The following is an 18,848-nucleotide window of genomic DNA, read 5'->3' as shown; positions in this document are numbered from 1 at the left end:
ACAAGTGGTTTATCCACTCCAACGGCTTGGAGTTGCCTAAGCCGGGCAGTGAGAGGAGCCGACAGGCGCACTCAGACTCAGAAAGTTCAGAAGTCTCTAGGAGGAGTTGCTTAAGAGTCTCGTGCCTGCTGACTTCCCGGGGATGCTGTAGGATGCTCATCACCCTGGTCGCTGTAGAGCTGTCTAACACTGCGATGGCATAGTAATATTTCGTGTCGTCTTGCGCGATTCCCCGCACTGCGAACTGGGACTCTGTCTGAGCGAACCAAACGGCAGCCACGTACCTGCCAGAATTCAGGGAGCTTGACAGTAACAGTGTTTGCAGTCATGATTGTAAAATGAGCGAGATCACTCTAGAATTGTCCAAAGGAACGTCAGGGTCACCAGTGCAAGGGTGTTGACAAACATCGACACCAGTGAAATTACTTTTAACATACACTTCACTGGGACTTAACAAATGGTGACATATATTTGAAAAACCCCACCCTCAAAATGTAATAGCGTTCAAAGTAACATGCAACATACACAGCAAACTTAACCCTTAACAGTCTGCCAATGGAATCCTAAGGGGTCCCTGCAATTCTGGAAATCCAAAGCAATATACATAAAATGTTGGAGGAACACAGCAGTTCAGGCAGCATCATCGGAAATGAATAAACAGTCGGTATTTCGGGGTCTGGCCCTTCTTTAGGACTCTATAAAACTGTGTATTAGTTCCTAATATTTATCAATGGAGGAATTAGCTCAGTGTACACTGCCATGTTCTTTTGATTGATTGTAAATGAACAAAATCAGCGCAGACATCTAGTTCAAATAATGAACTGCCTTCATACAATTGCATCCTCCAAATCTTCATTTTCATTGTAACATTCAAGATGATTGTTGATACCTTTAAAATCTTTATAGTTTGCAACTTGTTGAAGCAGTGAAATCATTTCATTTTCACTCCTAGCTGTTTCTGGCATCCCAAAGCCTGAATGCTTGAAACCGCAGTGAGCAAAACAGTTCTGAATTGTCTTACTGCTCATTTCTTGACAACTATCAGTGACCAAAATCACTGCTTTTTGAACATAAATACATGCAACTGATGCTATTTAACAACCGTTCTAAGCATGGTGCTGTGTCTAACTGCCACACAAGTGCACACAACTGATGCTAGTTAGAAACTTTTCGGCAACAGTCGCCTGTCCCAATTAAGTGGCATAGTAACCCTAGCAAAGGAATGGAATCCCACCTATTTTTTTGAATAGTTTTTGTTCTTTAAGGGTGTGTGCGTGTGTGTGTTTGTTTGTTTTTATATACATACACATATCTCAGCCTCTTAGACAGATCACAGGGTTGCCAGATGATGCAGGGTTATACCGAGGTGTAGGTTTATTCTCCCTTACAAAGTGTTTGTAAAAGGTGGGAGTGGAACATCAAAGTCTCGTAGTCATCTATTATGTTAGGTTTCGCCTTGTAGGAAGTGACAGCCTGCAAACTTGTATCCACTTCAGAATGTTGTTCTAAATCTACTTCAGATGTTATCCCCTGGTTTATATCTCTCTTCTCATTGTACCTATCAGATGCAACAGAAATTCCTCCTACATGCAACTCCAGCACCAATGTTTTATACCTGTCCTGGACTGCCAGTGAGGACTACACTGATCAACAGAGGCCCAGGCCTGGCTTTTATCATGCTGAGCAGTAGTAGGCTCTGAGGAACAGAGAGAGGGAAAAGAGAATGGGGGGGGGGAGAGCGGGGGGGGGGAGGGTGGGCAGGGGAATAGTGAGGGGGTGAAAGGGGGAGGGGGGAAGGGGAGGAAGAGCAAACGGGGAGAGTGAAGGGGGGAGAGTGACGGGGGGGAGAGCGAAGGGGGAGAGTGGGGAGGGGAAGAAAGTCAGGGGGAAAAGAGAAAGGAAAAGCAGTGAGGCATAAGAAATATCATGTTCCAGAAAAATGACCCAAAAGATGAATAAATTAGGACAAACCAAAGGATAGTTTTGAACAAAGAGAATTTTAAAAATGTTAAGTTTATAAGCCTAAAATTTTCTTTTGGACAAGCCAAAAATATTGTTATTTCATTATTCAAGGTGCAATTAAAATTATTTTAATAATTTATAATAATTTTATAATTAGTTTCTTAAATTTGACAATTCAGTTTGACGTTATTTTAGAAGGGTAATCTGATGCTGTTTTATTAACCCAGTCAAACAGGAATTCATTACTGAAGAAAAACTCTTGAAACTCATCTGTAATCTATTATCTGTGAGTGACCTGATTTTACACATCCGTCTATAAGGATATGGACATCGCTAGCAAGGTGCACCTGGGAATTTGTTGAGAAGTTAAGAGTCCTGAACTGCTGGTGTTACTCTAGTGACAGAATCCTACAATGGCCTTGGATTAAGGTTTCCACAATTTAGAGTTGGTTAGAATGAAGGAAATCTAGGATGGTGGGTAACCTGGAATAATTCCAGACTTCATGGTGCTGCAGTTGCTAGTGGAAAGTTATGGGTTTGGGAGACACAAGACTGCAAATGTTGGAATCTGGAGCAACAAGCAATCTGCTGGAGGAACTCATCGGGTTGAACAGCCTCAGTAGGGGAAAGAAAATGTCGACTTTTTCAGGTTAAAACCTTGCATTAGGTCTGAGAGTGGAGAAGGGAGATGGTCAGTATAAAAAGGAGAGGGGAAGTGGTGAGACAGGAACCAGATTTGAACGATGGATTGAGAAGGGAATAAAGATGACAGCTGGGTTTCACCAGGCAGGGGAAGGGAGGGCTGGAGTTGGCAGGGGAATGTTATTTGCTCCAGATTCCAGCATCTACAGCCTCTTGTGTCTTCAGCCAGAAGCCAGGAGTTTAGGAGAGGCTGTTGAAATAGATTTGAGTAGCATTTGCCAAAGGAAACAAACTGTAGGGCTGATGGAGGAAGTGCACGATAGACATGGTGAATAGGACACTAGTCTAGAGAACTGCTCTGACTTGATGATGTCATATCTATGTGTTTTGCAAGCTACTCCCATGCAGGCAAGTACAGAGTTTCCCATCACTATATTCCTTTGGAGAATCAAGATTCAAGTCACTATCCACAGAATACCCAACTTTTGACCTGCTCCTGCAGCTACTGTCTTCATTCATTCCATTTTCACCAGGGCTCTTTGATGGCAGAGTCAGTCAATCGCTGCCTTCATGCCAAGGCCAGTGAACTTCACCTCCCCTTTACAATCCAACTCTTGTGCAAAGAGCCTCAGCCTGAACATGAGCCGAATGACAAACATGATGGCAACAAGCTATTTATTGTTTTCAGTAGGTGCATTGTAGCACGGTTCTTAGTAAATTAAAGGTAGCTTAAATACTTATGAAGTTTGAACATGATGCTCATGAATGTCAGTGTATTTAAAATAAGCAGCTTTATTTGTTACCCTTATTGAAGTCATCCAAACAGACAATTCTCTGTATTTCATCTGATGCCCAGAACGGGTGCTGTACTCATCTTTAGTTCCATGGTTTCAGAACCAGCTCAGAAACCAAGGAAGATCAATGTAACCTGATCATCTGCACTGAAGACTTGTCATTTCTTGTGCTGAAGGCACTGAATTCAGCTGAACTGTGGCAAAGACGCTGGCATCAGCTGAACTTGATCACTTAGCTCAAAGTTTACGGTTATGAAATCACCAAAACAAGTTACTATCAACAAAGGTTATGTGCTTTCCTGGATATATTACTGAATCCAAAACAACTTTCTTTGGTCTCCTTAAGGAAACAAACAGGGAGATAATTTTTCTCCCTTTTTTGGCCTAATTCAGGTGGAGTACAAACAACTAAGTTATAAATGTAGGACAAATTAAGCAGGTGCACACCTCAAGAAATATTTGTTCAGGCTTTCAATTTTAAAATGAAATCAATGTTTAGACTTATTGGAAATAATGGAAGTGATAAAATCAGAGTATTTTAAATTAAGTTTGTGCATATACAATGTGCTGACCATTTTTCTAAAGTATTTTGCTTTGCTTATGACTGATTATCTACTCCAAAATCTGCAGAGATTTGTTTTTAATGTTGTGGTTCTCCTGTGATCCAGGTTGTGAACCTGATGGCTTCATTTTGCATCACATCTGGCCTACAGAAATAATCCACTATTAGCTGTCAATAAGATTAAATCAAAATGTCTTTGAAGCTATATTCCAATGTTATTGAATGATGGTAACTAGGATTGTATTATTGTAGCAAGAGACTCTGCAAATGAGTTGACTGTTATTGCCTTTGTACAGAGTCATGATACAGGACAGGTTCTTTGGCCACCAAGTTTGTGCCAACCATTAGCCTCCCATGTACTCTAATCCTACATTAAGCCTATATTTTTATATTCTGTCCAATATAATCCCTGCAGATTCTACCACTCATCTACACACCTGGGACATTGTACGGTCACCAACTAACCCATCAATCTGCATGTGGGAGGAAACCAAAGCACCCAGGCAAAATCCATGCAGTCATAGGGAGAATGTGCAAACTCCACACAGAGTACCTGGAGTTACAATTGAACCTGCAGTAGGTCTTTGCCTCTGTGGGGGATCAGCACAGCTGGCTCTGCCACTGTGCCATCTTTTGGGGCACAGTATATTATGCATTAAGAACATAGTATAAAATTGGTTCCTTAAGGTTGTTATAGCTGGGGGAAGTAATGGGAATAAGCACCCACTACCTATTAAATGCTCCCAAGGGCATGCACCTCAAATATTCTCTGACAGCCAAGTCCAGCTCCTGGTCTTCCATAAGACCATAAGACCATAAGACAAAGGAGCAGAAGCAGGCCATTCGGCCCATCGAGTCTCCTCCGCCATTTTATCATCAGCTGATCCATTTTATCCTATTTAGTCCCACTGCCCCGCCTTCTCACCATAACCTTTGATGCCCTGGCTACACAGATACCTATCAATCTCTACCTTAAAGACACCCAATGACTTGGCCTCCACTGCTGCCCGTGGCAACAAATTCCATAGATTCACCACCCTCTGACTAAAAAAATTTTTTTCATTTCTGTTCTGAAAGGGCGCCCTTCAATCCTGAAGTCATGCCCTCTCGTACTAGACTCCCCCATCATGGGAAACAACTTTGCCACATCCACTCTGTCCATGCCTTTTAACATTCGAAATGTTTCTATGAGGTCTCCCCTCATTCTTCTAAACTCCAAGGAATACAGTCCAAGAGCGGACAAACGTTCCTCATATGTTAACCCTCTCATTCCCGGAATCATTCTAGTGAATCTTCTCTGTACCCTCTCCAACGTCAGCACATCCTTTCTTAAATAAGGAGACCAAAACTGCCCACAGTACTCCAAGTGAGGTCTCACCAGCACCTTATAGAGCCTCAACATCACATCCCTGCTCCTATACTCTATTTCTCTAGAAATGAATGCCAACATTGCATTCGCCTCCTTCACTACCGACTCAACCTGGAGGTTAACTTTAAGGGAATCCTGTACGAGGACTCCCAAGTCCCGTTGCATCTCAGAACTTTGAATTCTTTCCCCATTTAAATAATAGTCTGCCCGTTTATTTTTTCTGCCAAAGTGCATAACCATACACTTTCCAACATTGTACTTCATTTGCCACTTCTCTGCCCATTCTTCCAATCTATCCAAGTCTCTCTGCAGACTCTCCGTTTCCTCAGCACTACTGGCCCCTCCACCTACCTTCGTATTGTCAGCAAACTTAGCCACAAAGCCCTCTATTCCATAATCCAAACCGTTGATGTACAATGTAAAAAGAAGCGGCCCCAACACTGATCCCTGTGGAACACCACTGGTAACCGGCAGCCAACCAGAATAGGATCCCTTTATTCCCACTCTCTGTTTCCTGCCAATCAGCCAATGCTCTATCCACGTATGTAACTTTCCTGTAATTCCATGGGCTCTTATCTTGTTAAGCAGCATCATGTGTGGCACCTTGTCAAGGGTCTTCTGAAAATCCAAATATACAACATCCACTGCATCTCCCTTGTCTAGCCTACTGGTAATTTCCTCAAAAAATTGTAATAGGTTTGTCAGGCAGGATTTTCCTTTAAGGAATCCATGCTGAGTTCTGCCTATCTTGCCATATGCCTCCAGGTACTCTGTAACCTCATCCTTGACAATCGACTCCAACAACTTCCCAACCACCGACGTCAAGCTAACAGGTCTATAATTTCCTTTTTGCTTCCTTGCCCCCTTCTTAAATAGCAGAGTGACATTCGCAATCTTCCAGTCCTCCGGAACCATGCCAGAATCTGTCGACTTTTGAAAGATCATTGCTAATGCCTCCGCAATCTCCACAGCTACTTCCTTCAGAACACGAGGGTGCATTCCATCTGGTCCAGGAGATTTATCGACCTTTAGCCTATTCAGCTTCCTGAGTACTTTCTCTGTCGTAATTGTGACTGCGCACACTTCTCTTCCCTGCCACCCTTGAGTGTCCGGTACCCTGCTGTCTTCCTCAGTGAAGACTGATGCAAAATACTTGTTCAGTTTCTCTGCCATCTCCTCATCTCTCATTACAATTTCTCCAGTATCATTTTCTATCGGTCCTATATCTACTCTCACCTGTCTTTTACTCTTCAAGTGTGGCAAAGCTACCAAGCCCGATGGAACCACTTCTGGTGACAGGGGAAGGGGCATAGGCAGGTTACTGGCAGCTTTAAACCAGTCAGTGTGGGAGGATGGGGCTCTTCAGCAGTAGTTGGCAGCTCGTCTCGGAGAAGGAAAACTCTGATCTCACAACTCCACTGCCTTGTAGCTATACCCACTCATGGTGCAGGCTTCAGAATGGATTTCAAACCAGATTAAAGTGTTGAAGCCTTGGAGTGGAAAACAAACTGATGTTTAGCCAACTTAGGTGCTAAACCAGATTAAAAATATTAAAACATTGAGGGCAAGACTGAAAAACGAAACGGTGTTCAGCTCACTTCTCCATGTCAGCCAAGATGCCTCATCTGAGTCCAGCCCATCTGCCTGGGTTTGACCTGACTCCCTCTCTTCTTGCTAATATCATCATGCACAAGGTGCAGGAGTATTGGGTCCCATGCCGCCGGGTTTGGAAGTAGTTGTTGCCCTGCAGACATTGGGCTCCTGGACCGGGTTCACTCCCCCTCAGTGCTGAAGAGACTCTGCAGCTGTGCACTCACTTTGGGAGTCTGCAGTCCATGGTCTTCGTATTAGTTGTTTACTTTTTTATGATTTGCACGATTTGTTCTTTTTTTGCACATTGGTTGTTTGTTGCTCTTTCTTATGTGTGATTTATCATAGATTCTGTTCTATTTGTTTATTTTGCGGCTGGCTGCAAGAAGATAAATCTCAAGGCTGTATACGCCATACATACTTTGATATTAAAATTACTTCAAACTTATAGCACAAGAAGATTTTCTATTGCACAATAGTGGTTAATTCTACTGATCTGAATTGCAAAACCCAAGTACAACCATAGAATTGGAACAATGTCCACAAAAGAAAATCAAATCAAAGAAAAGTAATCTACATCATCAGTTGATCAGATTTCACACTGAAATGAAAAAAAAAATTCCAAAGTAATATAGAGTGGTGGAAAGCATTGTAAATCAACAGTCAGTATCCGAGTACAGAGAACAAAAAAAACTGCAGAAATGTGAAATAGAAACAAAAAATTATAGAAATGCATACATCAGGATGTTCTTTACAGACTGCAGCTTAGCATTCAGCACAATCATCCCCTCAGAGCCATTCAATAAGCTTCAATACATTGGCCTCAATACCTCCTTGTGCAACTGGATCCTTGGTTTTTTCACTTGCAGACCCCAGTCAGTTTGAATCGGAAACAACATTTCCTCCACAATCTCCATCAGCACAGGTGCATCACAAAGCTGTGTGCTTAGCCCCCTGCTCTACTAGCTTTGTACTCATGACTGTCAGGCTAAGCACAGCTCTGATGACATATCTAAGTTCATTAATGACACCCCTGTCATTGGCCAAATCAAAGGTGGTGATGAATCAACATATAGGATATACAGTACTATGCAAAAATCTTAGGCACCCTAAATTTTTATTTAAAAATTGTTTTAGATGCTCAAACATTAATTTTCTAAAAGGTTAAGCATTACAGAGAAATTTTTGTGTTTCATTAAAGAAAGTAACATGTTAAGCAACAGACCACTTTTCAAATAAAAAAAACTTGATTACTTTGTAGGTATATAAACAAAGATAACAACAGGTACTAATGATCAATAGCATAATGAGCTAAATGAACTAAACTAATAAACTGAAACAGAGTGGGTGCAGAAGGAATCAAACTGTTCGAAAGAAAACTAAACTAAAAGGTGAAGGTGTAGCAGTTATGACAGTTTAGCCTTAGAATCATCACCTCCTATGCAATGGCAAGAGTGTGCATAGCAATGAGTTGCAAGGCGGTCATCCTGCATTTGCAAGGTCTCTCCCAAGCAGAAATTTCACGGCAGACAGGAGTTTCAGGATGTGCTGTTCAAGCTCTTCTGATGAAGCACAAAGAAACAGAGAAGGCTGAGAACCAGAAGCACGGTAGTCAGCCACGGAAACTGAGTCAGCAGAGGAGAGATACATCAAACTGATGTCCTAAATTAGAAGTCTAGAACTACTATAATCTCTGAAACCACCATATCCAAGTACACCAGTCTACAGACCAGAGAAGTCTTGTCAGATGTGATGTTCATAGAAGAGTGATGAGTCTGAATTTTAAATATTTGGCTCAAACAGGAAGCAGTCTTCTGTAGCATAGCTGGAGAACACTACATGGATGAGTGTCTTCAGCAAACATTGAAGCATGGCGGAGGTTCCCTGTCCATTTGGGGTTGCATTTCTGCAAATGCAGTTGGTGATGTGGTCAGTATTAATGGTATCCTCAATTCTGAGAGGTGCAAGCAGGTTCTCATCCATCACACAATACCATCAGAGAGGTGTCCGATTGGTGCCAACTTCATCTGCAACAGGGCAATGACCCCAAACGCATGGCCAAGGTCATAAAAAAAAAAATCAGTGAAAAAAAGAACACAGAGTTCTGCAACAGATGGTATGGTCTCCACAGTACCCTGATCTCAACATGATCGAGACTGTCTGGGATTACCCGGGGAGACAGAAGCAAGCCAAAGATTGCAGAAGAACTGTGGCAAGTTCTCCAAGATGCTTGGAACAACCCACTAGTTGATTATTTTCTTTTATAAAATTGCACAACAGGTTTGTGCAGTTTTATAAGAAAATTGATGCTGTTTGAAAGGCAAAGGGGGTCACACCAAATATTGATTTGATTTAGGTTTTTACTATTTAACATTCTTTATAGTAAATATGCATTTCATTATTTTTTAAATGTTTTTTTATTTTTATAGATTTTCTTTACATGTGCTTAAGACTTTTTCACAGTACTATATACTGTATATAGTATGGAAGTACAGCATGAAAATCTGGCTGAGTGGTGCCACAACAACAATATCTCAGTCAAATGTTGGAGCTTATTATTGACTTCAGGAGGAGGAAATTGGAGATCCATGAGCCAGTCTCCATCAGGGAATCAGAGGTAGAGAGGGTCGGCAACTTTAAATATATCAGTGGTATCATTTTAGTGGATCTGTCTTGGGTCCAGCATGTAAGTGCCCTCATGAAGATAACACAGCAGTGCCTCTACTTTCTTAGAAATTTGTGAAGATTTGCCATGTCATCTAAAACTCTGACAAACTGCTATATATGTGCAGTGAAGAGTGTATTGACTGGTTGCATCATGGCCTGGTATGGAAACATCAATATCCTTGAATGGGCATTCAAAAAGCCTACAAAAAGTAGTGGATACAACCCAGTCCATCACAGGTAAAGCCCTTCCCACCACTGAGCACACCTACACTGAGCGCTGTGCAGGAAAGCAGCACCCATCATCAAGGACACCAACCGTCCAGACCATGCTCTCTTCTTGCTGCTGCCATCAGGAAGTAGGTACAGAAGCTTCAGGACCCACACCACCAGGTTCTGGATCGGTTATTACCACTCAACCATCAAACTCTTGAAGAAGATGGGATAACTGAACTAAACCTCACTCACCCCGAATCTGAACTGTTCCCAGAACCTATGGACTCAATTGCAAGGAACCTTCAACTCATTTTCACAATATTTCTTGCTTGCTCGCTTGTTTGTTTGTTTATTTATTTATAATTTTATTTTGTATTTGCCTGGTTTGATGTCTTTTGCACGTTGCTTGTTTGTCCATCAAGTTGGGTGTGGTCTTTCATTGGCTCTATTATGGTAATTGGATTTATTGAATTCCCAGACCCAAAAAATAACCTACCAAATCATACCAAATAACACATAAAACCTAAGATAACACTAACGTATAGTAAAAGCAGGAATGATACGCTAACAACAGGAATTCTGCAGATGCTGGAAATTCAAGCAACACACACAAGAAAATGAATCTCAGGGTTGTATACGGTGACATATATGTACTTAGATAATAAATTTACTTTGAACTTTGAAATACTCAGCAGCCATCAATGCTGAGAGAAAAAGAACAGATAATTGATAGATAGATAGATAGATATTTAATTGATTCCAAAGGAAATTATAGTGTCACAGTAGTATTAGAAGTGCACAGATATAACTATTAGAAGAGAAGTGGGAAGAATAAAAAATAAATTACCACAGTCTAACAAGAGAGTGTCATCAACTCCCTGGCTACAGGGTGATTCATTATACAGCCTAATAGCTGAGGGTAAGAATGACCTCGTATAGCGTTTTTTGGAGCAGCGCAGTTGTCTTCATCTATTACTAAAAGTGCTCCTCTGTTCAGCCAAGGCGGCATGCACAGAGTGAGAAACACAGAGAGAAAGAATCTTGAAAGCTGCCGATGGTACTATTGGTTCTGCCAGTAGCGTCCTGACGAAGGGACTCGGCCTGAAACGTCGACTGCACCTCTTCCTAGAGATGCTGCCTGGCCTGCTGCGCTCACCAGCAACTTTTATGTGTGTTGCTTGAATTTCCAGCATCTGCAGAATTCCTGTTGTTAGCGTATCATTCCTGCTTTTACTATACGTTAGTGTTATCTTAGGTTTTATGTGTTATTTGGTATGATTTGGTAGGTTATTTTTTGGGTCTGGGAATGCTCAAAAATTTTCCCATATAAATTAATGGTAATTGCTTCTTCGCAACCGAACGAGACGCGAGGCGAACAATGCTCAAACAACGAGTGGAGAAAGAACTTCCGGGTTTTCCCGATCCGCGGTTGGTTGAATCTGCGGATACGGAGGGCCGACTGTATTAAGATTTTTTCTCTTGTGCTCATAGGTTTATGCTGTAAGGTCAAGATAAAAGAAAAACTCTTTACAGAACATAAAGTATGCCAACATATGGCTCTATAACAGAGAAAATGTACAATAATTCCACATTCCTTTTGATTTCATGAAATCTTCTTTGTTTCCATGGTAAATCACAAACAACAGAGTATAATTGCTTCTACCACAGAGCTAGATACAGATATCCCACCCTGCAAAAACTCATTTCAGGGAGGTTGCACCATCAATTTGCGGGAGACTCCCGGAACTTCCAGGAGAGGTGGGATACATGCAATAGAGTAGCTTCTTAGCAGCTAGCCAGCTAGTTTAAATAACGTTAGCTATGTTAATGAACAAATGACACCTGTTAAATTCACCTCAACATGTCTTTTACTGTCTTAACCCACCATGGGCAATAGAAAAGTCATTGTTGCAAACAGTGCAGCGAGCACTGTCATTATTTTTGACCCCTATTAGGCAGTGGTACACTTTAGTGTATTTTGGGGTGAAGTACGTTTTATATTTTCTTTTTTTGGAACACTCTGCCATGGCACGCACTCTCTCTTGCGTGCTCTCTTTTGCGTTCCGTCTCGCGCTCTCTTGCTCTCTCTTACGCTCTCAAAAAAATCGATTTCCGGGATATTGTATATAATTTGCAGGCATCAGGGTGTCGCTATCAATATGCAGGAGACTCCCAGAAATTCTGGGAGAGGTGGGATGTCTGTAGGTATGATTTACTAATTGATTTACAGCAGATTGGCTATCCTAAAATAAAACTGCCAACACTAATCGGTGTAATACTGTAGCAAAAATTGTGAGAGTTATTTTTGCCTTGAATAGATGTATCCTGATTGGAAAACTATTCAGAAGGATGAGGTGGAGGATCTCATTGAAACCTTTTGAATGTTGAAAGGCCTAGACAGAGTAGATGTGGATAGGATGTTTCCCATGGTGGGAGAGTCTCGGTTCAGAGGGCACAGCCTCAGGATAGAGGGGCGCCCTTTCAAAACAGAGATGCGGAGAAATTTCTTCAGCCAAAGGCTGGTGAATTTGTGGAATTTGTTGCCACATGCAGCTGTGGAGGCCAAATTGTTGGTGTATTTCAGGCAGAGATTGATAGATTCTTGATTGGATATGGCACCAAAGGTTACGGGGAGAAGGCTGGGAACTGGGGTTGAGGAGGAGATAGAAAAAAGGATCAGCCATGATTGAATGGCAGAGCAGACTCGATGGCTCAGATGGCCTAATTCTGCTCCTGTGTCTTATTCGGATTACATGGAGAGGAATGAAATTCAATTTTGTTGAATTTGAAATATACATGCTGTCTTGGAACTGGCTTATCTGAATCCCAAGAGTGCCATCTGAAATCTGTACTAGAAGGTGAAGCTTGCCAAAACAGTAAGGCTTAGATTGAGAGTGGCACAATAGGTTTAAAGAAAGTTACTTCAAAAGGTTTAAGGGCTGAGCCACCTTTTATATCAACTTACTATCCTTCTGACACTTATATCCATCAGATGCCTGGATCTGTTTAACTCTCCTGCATAAGCCTCAACATTTAGAATGTTTCCTTCACAAAGAAGATGAAGACTTTGAAACACCAAGTGGGCTGAAATTTTTGTTCTAATGTTTCAAAAGGTTTGAGCATACAGTATCCTTAAGTCTCTTTCACCAGCACCAGGTCATTAACTGTTGTGGCTTCATTTTTTGCTGCTTGTAAGAACATATGCTAAAGTGTCAATAAGTGTTCCCTGTTGCTTTCTTGAGTATAAGAGGCAGTGGGTTTGATTAGCTCTTAGACTATCGTCAACAGGGGTTGCATCACAGTACGAGAGACCCAGGTTCCATTCTTACTTTGGGTATCATCTAACTGGATTTAGCTCCTTAACTTAGAGATACAAGCCTTTCCGGCCCAAAGAGCACACCCTGCCCAATTACACCTATGTGACCAATTAACTCACTAACCCGTATATTTTAGGAAGATGGGAGGAAACTGGAGCACCTAGAGGAAAACCACACATTCATGGGGAGAACATACAAACTCCTTGCAGACAGCAAGGGGAACTGAACCCTGGTCACAGGTGCTGTATAGCAATGCGCCAACTGTTATATTACTCTGTTGCCCCGAGTTTGCCCATTCTCTCTGTGACATTCTGGGATTCTCCCCCAGGTGCTCCTACTTTCTCCCACAGCCCGAAGACAAGCTGTTATAATGCTGTAAATTACCCCTTCGTGCAGATTATTGACCAAACGGGAACTAATAGACATGTGAAAGAGAGAACAAGTTACAGAGAGTTCAGGCCGCGAGAGCGTGATTGATAGGATTCCTTCCATGCAACTGGTGGATTCGATGGTTTCCTTCAATGTCATTGTACGAATAACTTGGGATCATGGGCAGAATGTTATTTCTCAGATCCTTATATCCTCTTGGTCAGGTGTAAGAAAAAATCTCGGTCTTCTTTTGAAAGTTGCTCATCCAATGCTTTAGATTTGTGTGGAAAGAAAGGTAATCATGGCTCTATTATATTGTTCAAACATCCAGCTATATTTCTTCACTCACCTTTTTAAAGGCAAATTCACAAACAAGTCACCTCTGCATTTATCAAATGGTGTCGTGCCTAAGCTGCATCCACAAGACCTCAATCACTTAAGCCAGTTCATGTTGGCCTGGGCCTTGCAGAAGTATCCAAACACATGCATGTGTGGAGATCAGTGATTGTCTGGGAGAAGACAGAGGTGATGACAAAAGGGCAACACATTTGTTCATGGCACTTTATATTAACCCACAAGGCTTCTCCATTGCGAGAAAATCAAATATAATCACTCAGTAAATGAAAATCGAAGAAAAACTGCAGATGCTGGAAATCTGAAATAAAAACTTAAAGTGTTGGAAATATTCAGCTGGTTAGGCTTCAGGTCTGAGGCCCGTTTTCAGAAAAGACCTGTTCTCAGGTCCACCTGAGTTGATCAAGTTGACTTAGACTTTTATTAAAGCAGAAATAGTGGATATTTAAAAGTTTAGATGTGCAACCTTGAATAAAACTAATCAAGTTTACTGTATTGAGAATGGTCACAATTTAAAAGTTGTTTGTGGGTGTAAGGATATGAGTAAACTACAATGTAACAGCTGAAGCTGGCTATCATCAAGGACTGAAGTCACTCAGCTCAATTTAACCAAACTAGTGGTCCCTGTTGGTGCTTGCAACATGGGAGAGAGAAAGAAAGACCTCCATCACTGTAGGTATCACTGGAAGATTTGATACTAATATTTTTCTTATCTCATGTCTGGTGCAAGTTCCTGCTCACCTGAAACCCAGTCTCAGGATTATTTACAACATGCTCAAATTCATCTTCAACTGTATTTTTGAGAGAAGTACCAGTGGGAGTCAGTGATAACTGATGCAGTTTTCACTTGCATCTTTTCTGCTCCACTTTCAGTGTCAGACATCTAAAGTGACTTCAGGGTCAGGTGATCAATGCTGATCTAAATCTCTATTTCAGGAACATTAAGTTCCGAAGCACCCCTGACGATTGTATTGGGCATGTACAACAGCATTATCAGTCAGTGGGGTAGGCACTTGGCAAAGTAGCAACATTAAACTCAACACAGATTTGTTACTATCACATCAAGTAGGAAAAGGAAGAGTCCTTTTGACACTTTAGTTAGTGTGCATGAACCCTCAAAATCATCTTTCCAAATGGATCACCACCACTGTAAAAAAGTATCTCCAGGATAGTTCCAATCTGCTCCCCACTGACAGCTTGTCCTTGAAGCGGATCATTTTATCGAAATGTGATATAGCTGAGAGACTACTGTCCTGAAAACCAACTACTAAGAGAGGTCATCACAAAAAAGAATATATTGTGTATTTCCATGAAGACTGAGGCAGTCATGGAAAGATAGAGGCAAGACTGGCACATATTGGAACAAAACATGTGGCTTACGTGGAGCCATACTGATCAAAGGATTATTGTTTGGTAAGGCCACCATTCATCAACCATACATAAGAACATAAGCACTTGAGAGATTTGTTGATCAAAGTCATAAGCTCAGCAAATTTTGAACAAAAAAGCGAAATGAAAATGCAAGCTTAGCATATGGTAAAATTTGCAGAAAGTAATCTCGAGCGCAAAATTTATTATTTGACAAACAGTGATTTACTGCTGATGACTGGAGAAAAAATAATAAAGTATGTAACAATACACCAAAGTAAGCTAAATGCAAAAGTGATTGCAATCTGGCATAGACACAAAATCAAAACTCTCTCCAAACCAAAGGATCAGATATTTGAAAAAAAATTTAGTAACACACCCTTAAACACAGTATCTCACTGTTTTGAGCTTCCCTGGTAGGCTTTTTACCCATGCTAAGAAACTGCAAAATACACAATGAATGATTATCAGCTTTCACTACAAGTTATTTCACTTAACATTGAATGCAGAAGCTAGTTTTAGATATATATTGTGGCTCTGATGAATCCAGAACTTAACTGACACGCATTAAATGAGGAACACTGAATTTTCTGCATAACATTACAAATGGGGAGAAAAAAAAGAGACGGATGCAAGCCAGTGGAAACTTAAACCCTGAATAAACTTAGAAGATCCACATGTTTGCTTATTTGGAAATAGTGTAACCTCTGGTTGATGAACTAATTCGGTACTTCAATTGTTTAAAAATATCATTACTAATCCAATAATTACTGTATTCCTTTACATTTTTGAAAAAAAACTATTTAATCAATATTATAAGCATGCAATTTTACTTTGTCATTCATCAAAATAAACCCCAGCCGATGATATTCTTAACTTTATGAGATATATAATGTTTAGATTTTACCCTTGCCCAATCCAAGAAGCTTAAGTTCCAAAATGACCATACATTATTTAGACATCAACAATGTTGTTATAAACTAACACAAAATTAACTGAAAGGTTTCCTCATTTTCACTAACCTCTATTCAATGATGCTGAACTGTTGATATCTCCTGTGATGAAGGAAGATTCGGACTGCTTTCGAACCGTATCATTCCACATCCTTCTAATCCGGCTCTAGAGAAAACCACAGCACAAGACAAGTGAGTTAATTACTCCTGTCCAGAGCAGATAGTTCACTCAACAGTGGAGTTCAGGAGAGTGTCTGCAATTATCTGCATAACCAACCAGGACACATCTCTCAGACTTCTCTTAACACCTTGCCACCTCAGATTATGGAGCTGCTTCCTCCCTGCCCCTAAAGCTTCCAAAAATAAAATTGATCCAGCTCCAAATAACTCCTCTGCTAAAGAAAACAACTAAATCATTTTAAACAGGTATGCTAACACATCCCATCACAATTACAACCACATACAACTAACTAAAACAAACTAAGAGATTGTTCCATGAATCCATTTCATCTGACAGGCACAGTAATAATAGAAGGTAATAATAATTATTATTTTGAGAATAATAGAAAATGTATGACTCGTAAGAAAGCCATTCTGCCTAGTGGGCCTGTGTCAGTGATAAATCGCTCAGTTGAATCCCACATTCCTGCATTTGATCTATCGTGCCACAGGGCACAGCTATTTACTTAAGTGTTCAAGCATTGAAAGAATCTGAAAGAGGTGCTGCCTAAAAAAGTATCTGCACCATCCAGATCATGCCCTATTCCCACTGCTGCCATCAGGCAGGATGAAACATGAAGCTCCACACCACGATCTTTACCTCCACCCCCCCCCCCACCCTGCTTTCCACAGGGATCGCTCCCTACGCGACTCCCTTGTCAATTCGTCCCCCCCATCCTTCCCCACTGATCTCCCTCCTGGCACTTATCCTTGTAAGCGGAACAAGTGCTACACATGCCCTTACACTTCCTCCCTTACCACCATTCAGGGCCCCAGACAGTCCTTCCAGGTGAGGCGACACTTCACCTGTCAGTCGGCTGGGGTGATATACTGCGTCCGGTGCTCCCAATGTGGCCTTCTATATATTGGCGAGAAACGACGCAGACTGGGAGACCGCTTTGCTGAACACCTACGCTCTGTCCGCCAGAGAAAGCAGGATCTCCCAGTGGCCACACTTTTAATTCCACATCCCATTCCCATTCTGACATGTCTATCCACGGCCTCCTCTGCTGTAAAGATGAAGCCACACTCAGGTTGGAGGAAGAACACCTTATATTCTGTCTGGGTAGCCTCCAACCTGATGGCATGAACATTGACTTCTCTAACTTCAGCTAATGCCCCACCACCCCCTCGTACCCCATCCGTTATTTATTTATATACATACATTCTTTCTCTCTCTCTCCTTTTTCTCCCTTTTCCTTCTCCCTGGGCCTCCTGTCCCATGATCCTCTCATATCCCTTTTGCCTATCACCTGTCCAGCTCTTGGCTCCATCCCTCCCCCTCCTGTCTTCTCCTATCATTTTGGATCTCCCCCTCCCCCTCCCACTTTCAAATCTCTTACTAGCTCTTCCTTCAGTTAGTCCTGACGAAGGGTCTCGGTCCGAAACGTCGACTGTACCTCTTCCTAGAGATGCTGCCTGGCCTGCTGCGTTCACCAGAAACTTTGATGTGTGTTGCACGAAATTCAGGAACAGCTACTTTCCTGTAACCATCAGATTTTTGACCAGGCCTGCACAACCCTAACGTCATCTCAGTGCTGGAATACTATGGACCACAACACCACACTACCGTGGACTTGTCTCTGACTGTGCTTTGTTTTGGACTAAAGTCCCGTTTTATAATCGTTATTTGTCTCAATCTAGGTATCTGTGATGCTGCTGTAAACAAGTTTTTCCACTGTACCTGTGCCTCATTGGGCGTGTGCACAAAAATTTTACCTAGACTTGACCTGACATCCCAAAGGCGTATACATTGTAGATTCATTGTCCACTGTATATTGGCCCCAGTGTGAAAGTGAGAGGTAAAATCTAGGTAGAGCTAATGAAAATGTGGGGGAAAATAAAAAATGTAGTATTGATGTAAATATATGGTTGAGGGTTAGTATAGATTCAGTGGGCTGAATGGCCTTCTGTGTTGTATCTATAATGGCTAAAATCAACATGGCTTTATTTTATTATAGTTGAAAAATGAATTCAGGAAAGATAGTAATGATTTTACCAAGGGCTCACAAACACTTCCTTTTCACTTTCTCGTACAGTGCCTGATAAATAACCTAAGGATTTATACAACAATATTTTAGAAACATGATCAAGGGTTTTTGAGAGTACATAAAACTTTCATACCCTGTGCTAAAGCTAAGGAAACACACATTAAGATTTCCATTTTTAAATTTTTCTTTAAGTAACTTCATTTAAATTCTGCACATCAATTTGATTTTAAATTAATTTTTAAGCTTCAGTTTGTGTTGTGAAACAGCAGGCCACACTCCTGAATTTAGAAAGATTAATTTTTGTCCTGATGGTTTAATTGGGCCTAACCGTGATCGCCCACAAGTCACGTAACAAAGGATGACACGCATCTGTCCAATAATGGCAACCTCACAGAGAGGATTTGAGATTGATCATGGGAAGTTGATTACTGGGGTGTCTTGTTACTGAGTGCTGTGAAATAAATACAGCCCAGCTTGT

At 41.3% G+C, this 18,848-nt stretch overlaps 1 protein-coding gene across 3 annotated transcripts in view; it reads right to left on the bottom strand.

Annotated features, from left to right (window-relative positions):
• The window catches only part of adgrl3.1 (adhesion G protein-coupled receptor L3.1), a 587,214-nt gene that overhangs the window by 34,170 nt on the left and 534,196 nt on the right, over positions 1 to 18,848 (bottom strand). For all 3 annotated transcript variants that reach the window (XM_063049189.1, XM_063049191.1, XM_063049192.1), the window contains one exon: positions 16,230 to 16,326. In XM_063049189.1, coding sequence (XP_062905259.1) covers positions 16,230 to 16,326 — 97 coding nt within the window. The remainder of the gene's footprint in view (positions 1 to 16,229; positions 16,327 to 18,848) is intronic.

This window comes from Mobula hypostoma, chromosome 5 (assembly GCF_963921235.1).
Source record: "Mobula hypostoma chromosome 5, sMobHyp1.1, whole genome shotgun sequence".
Lineage (NCBI taxonomy): Eukaryota > Metazoa > Chordata > Chondrichthyes > Myliobatiformes > Myliobatidae > Mobula > Mobula hypostoma.
Note: the sequence above shows the minus strand (reverse complement) of the source record. Positions and strands in the feature narration are given on the sequence as shown.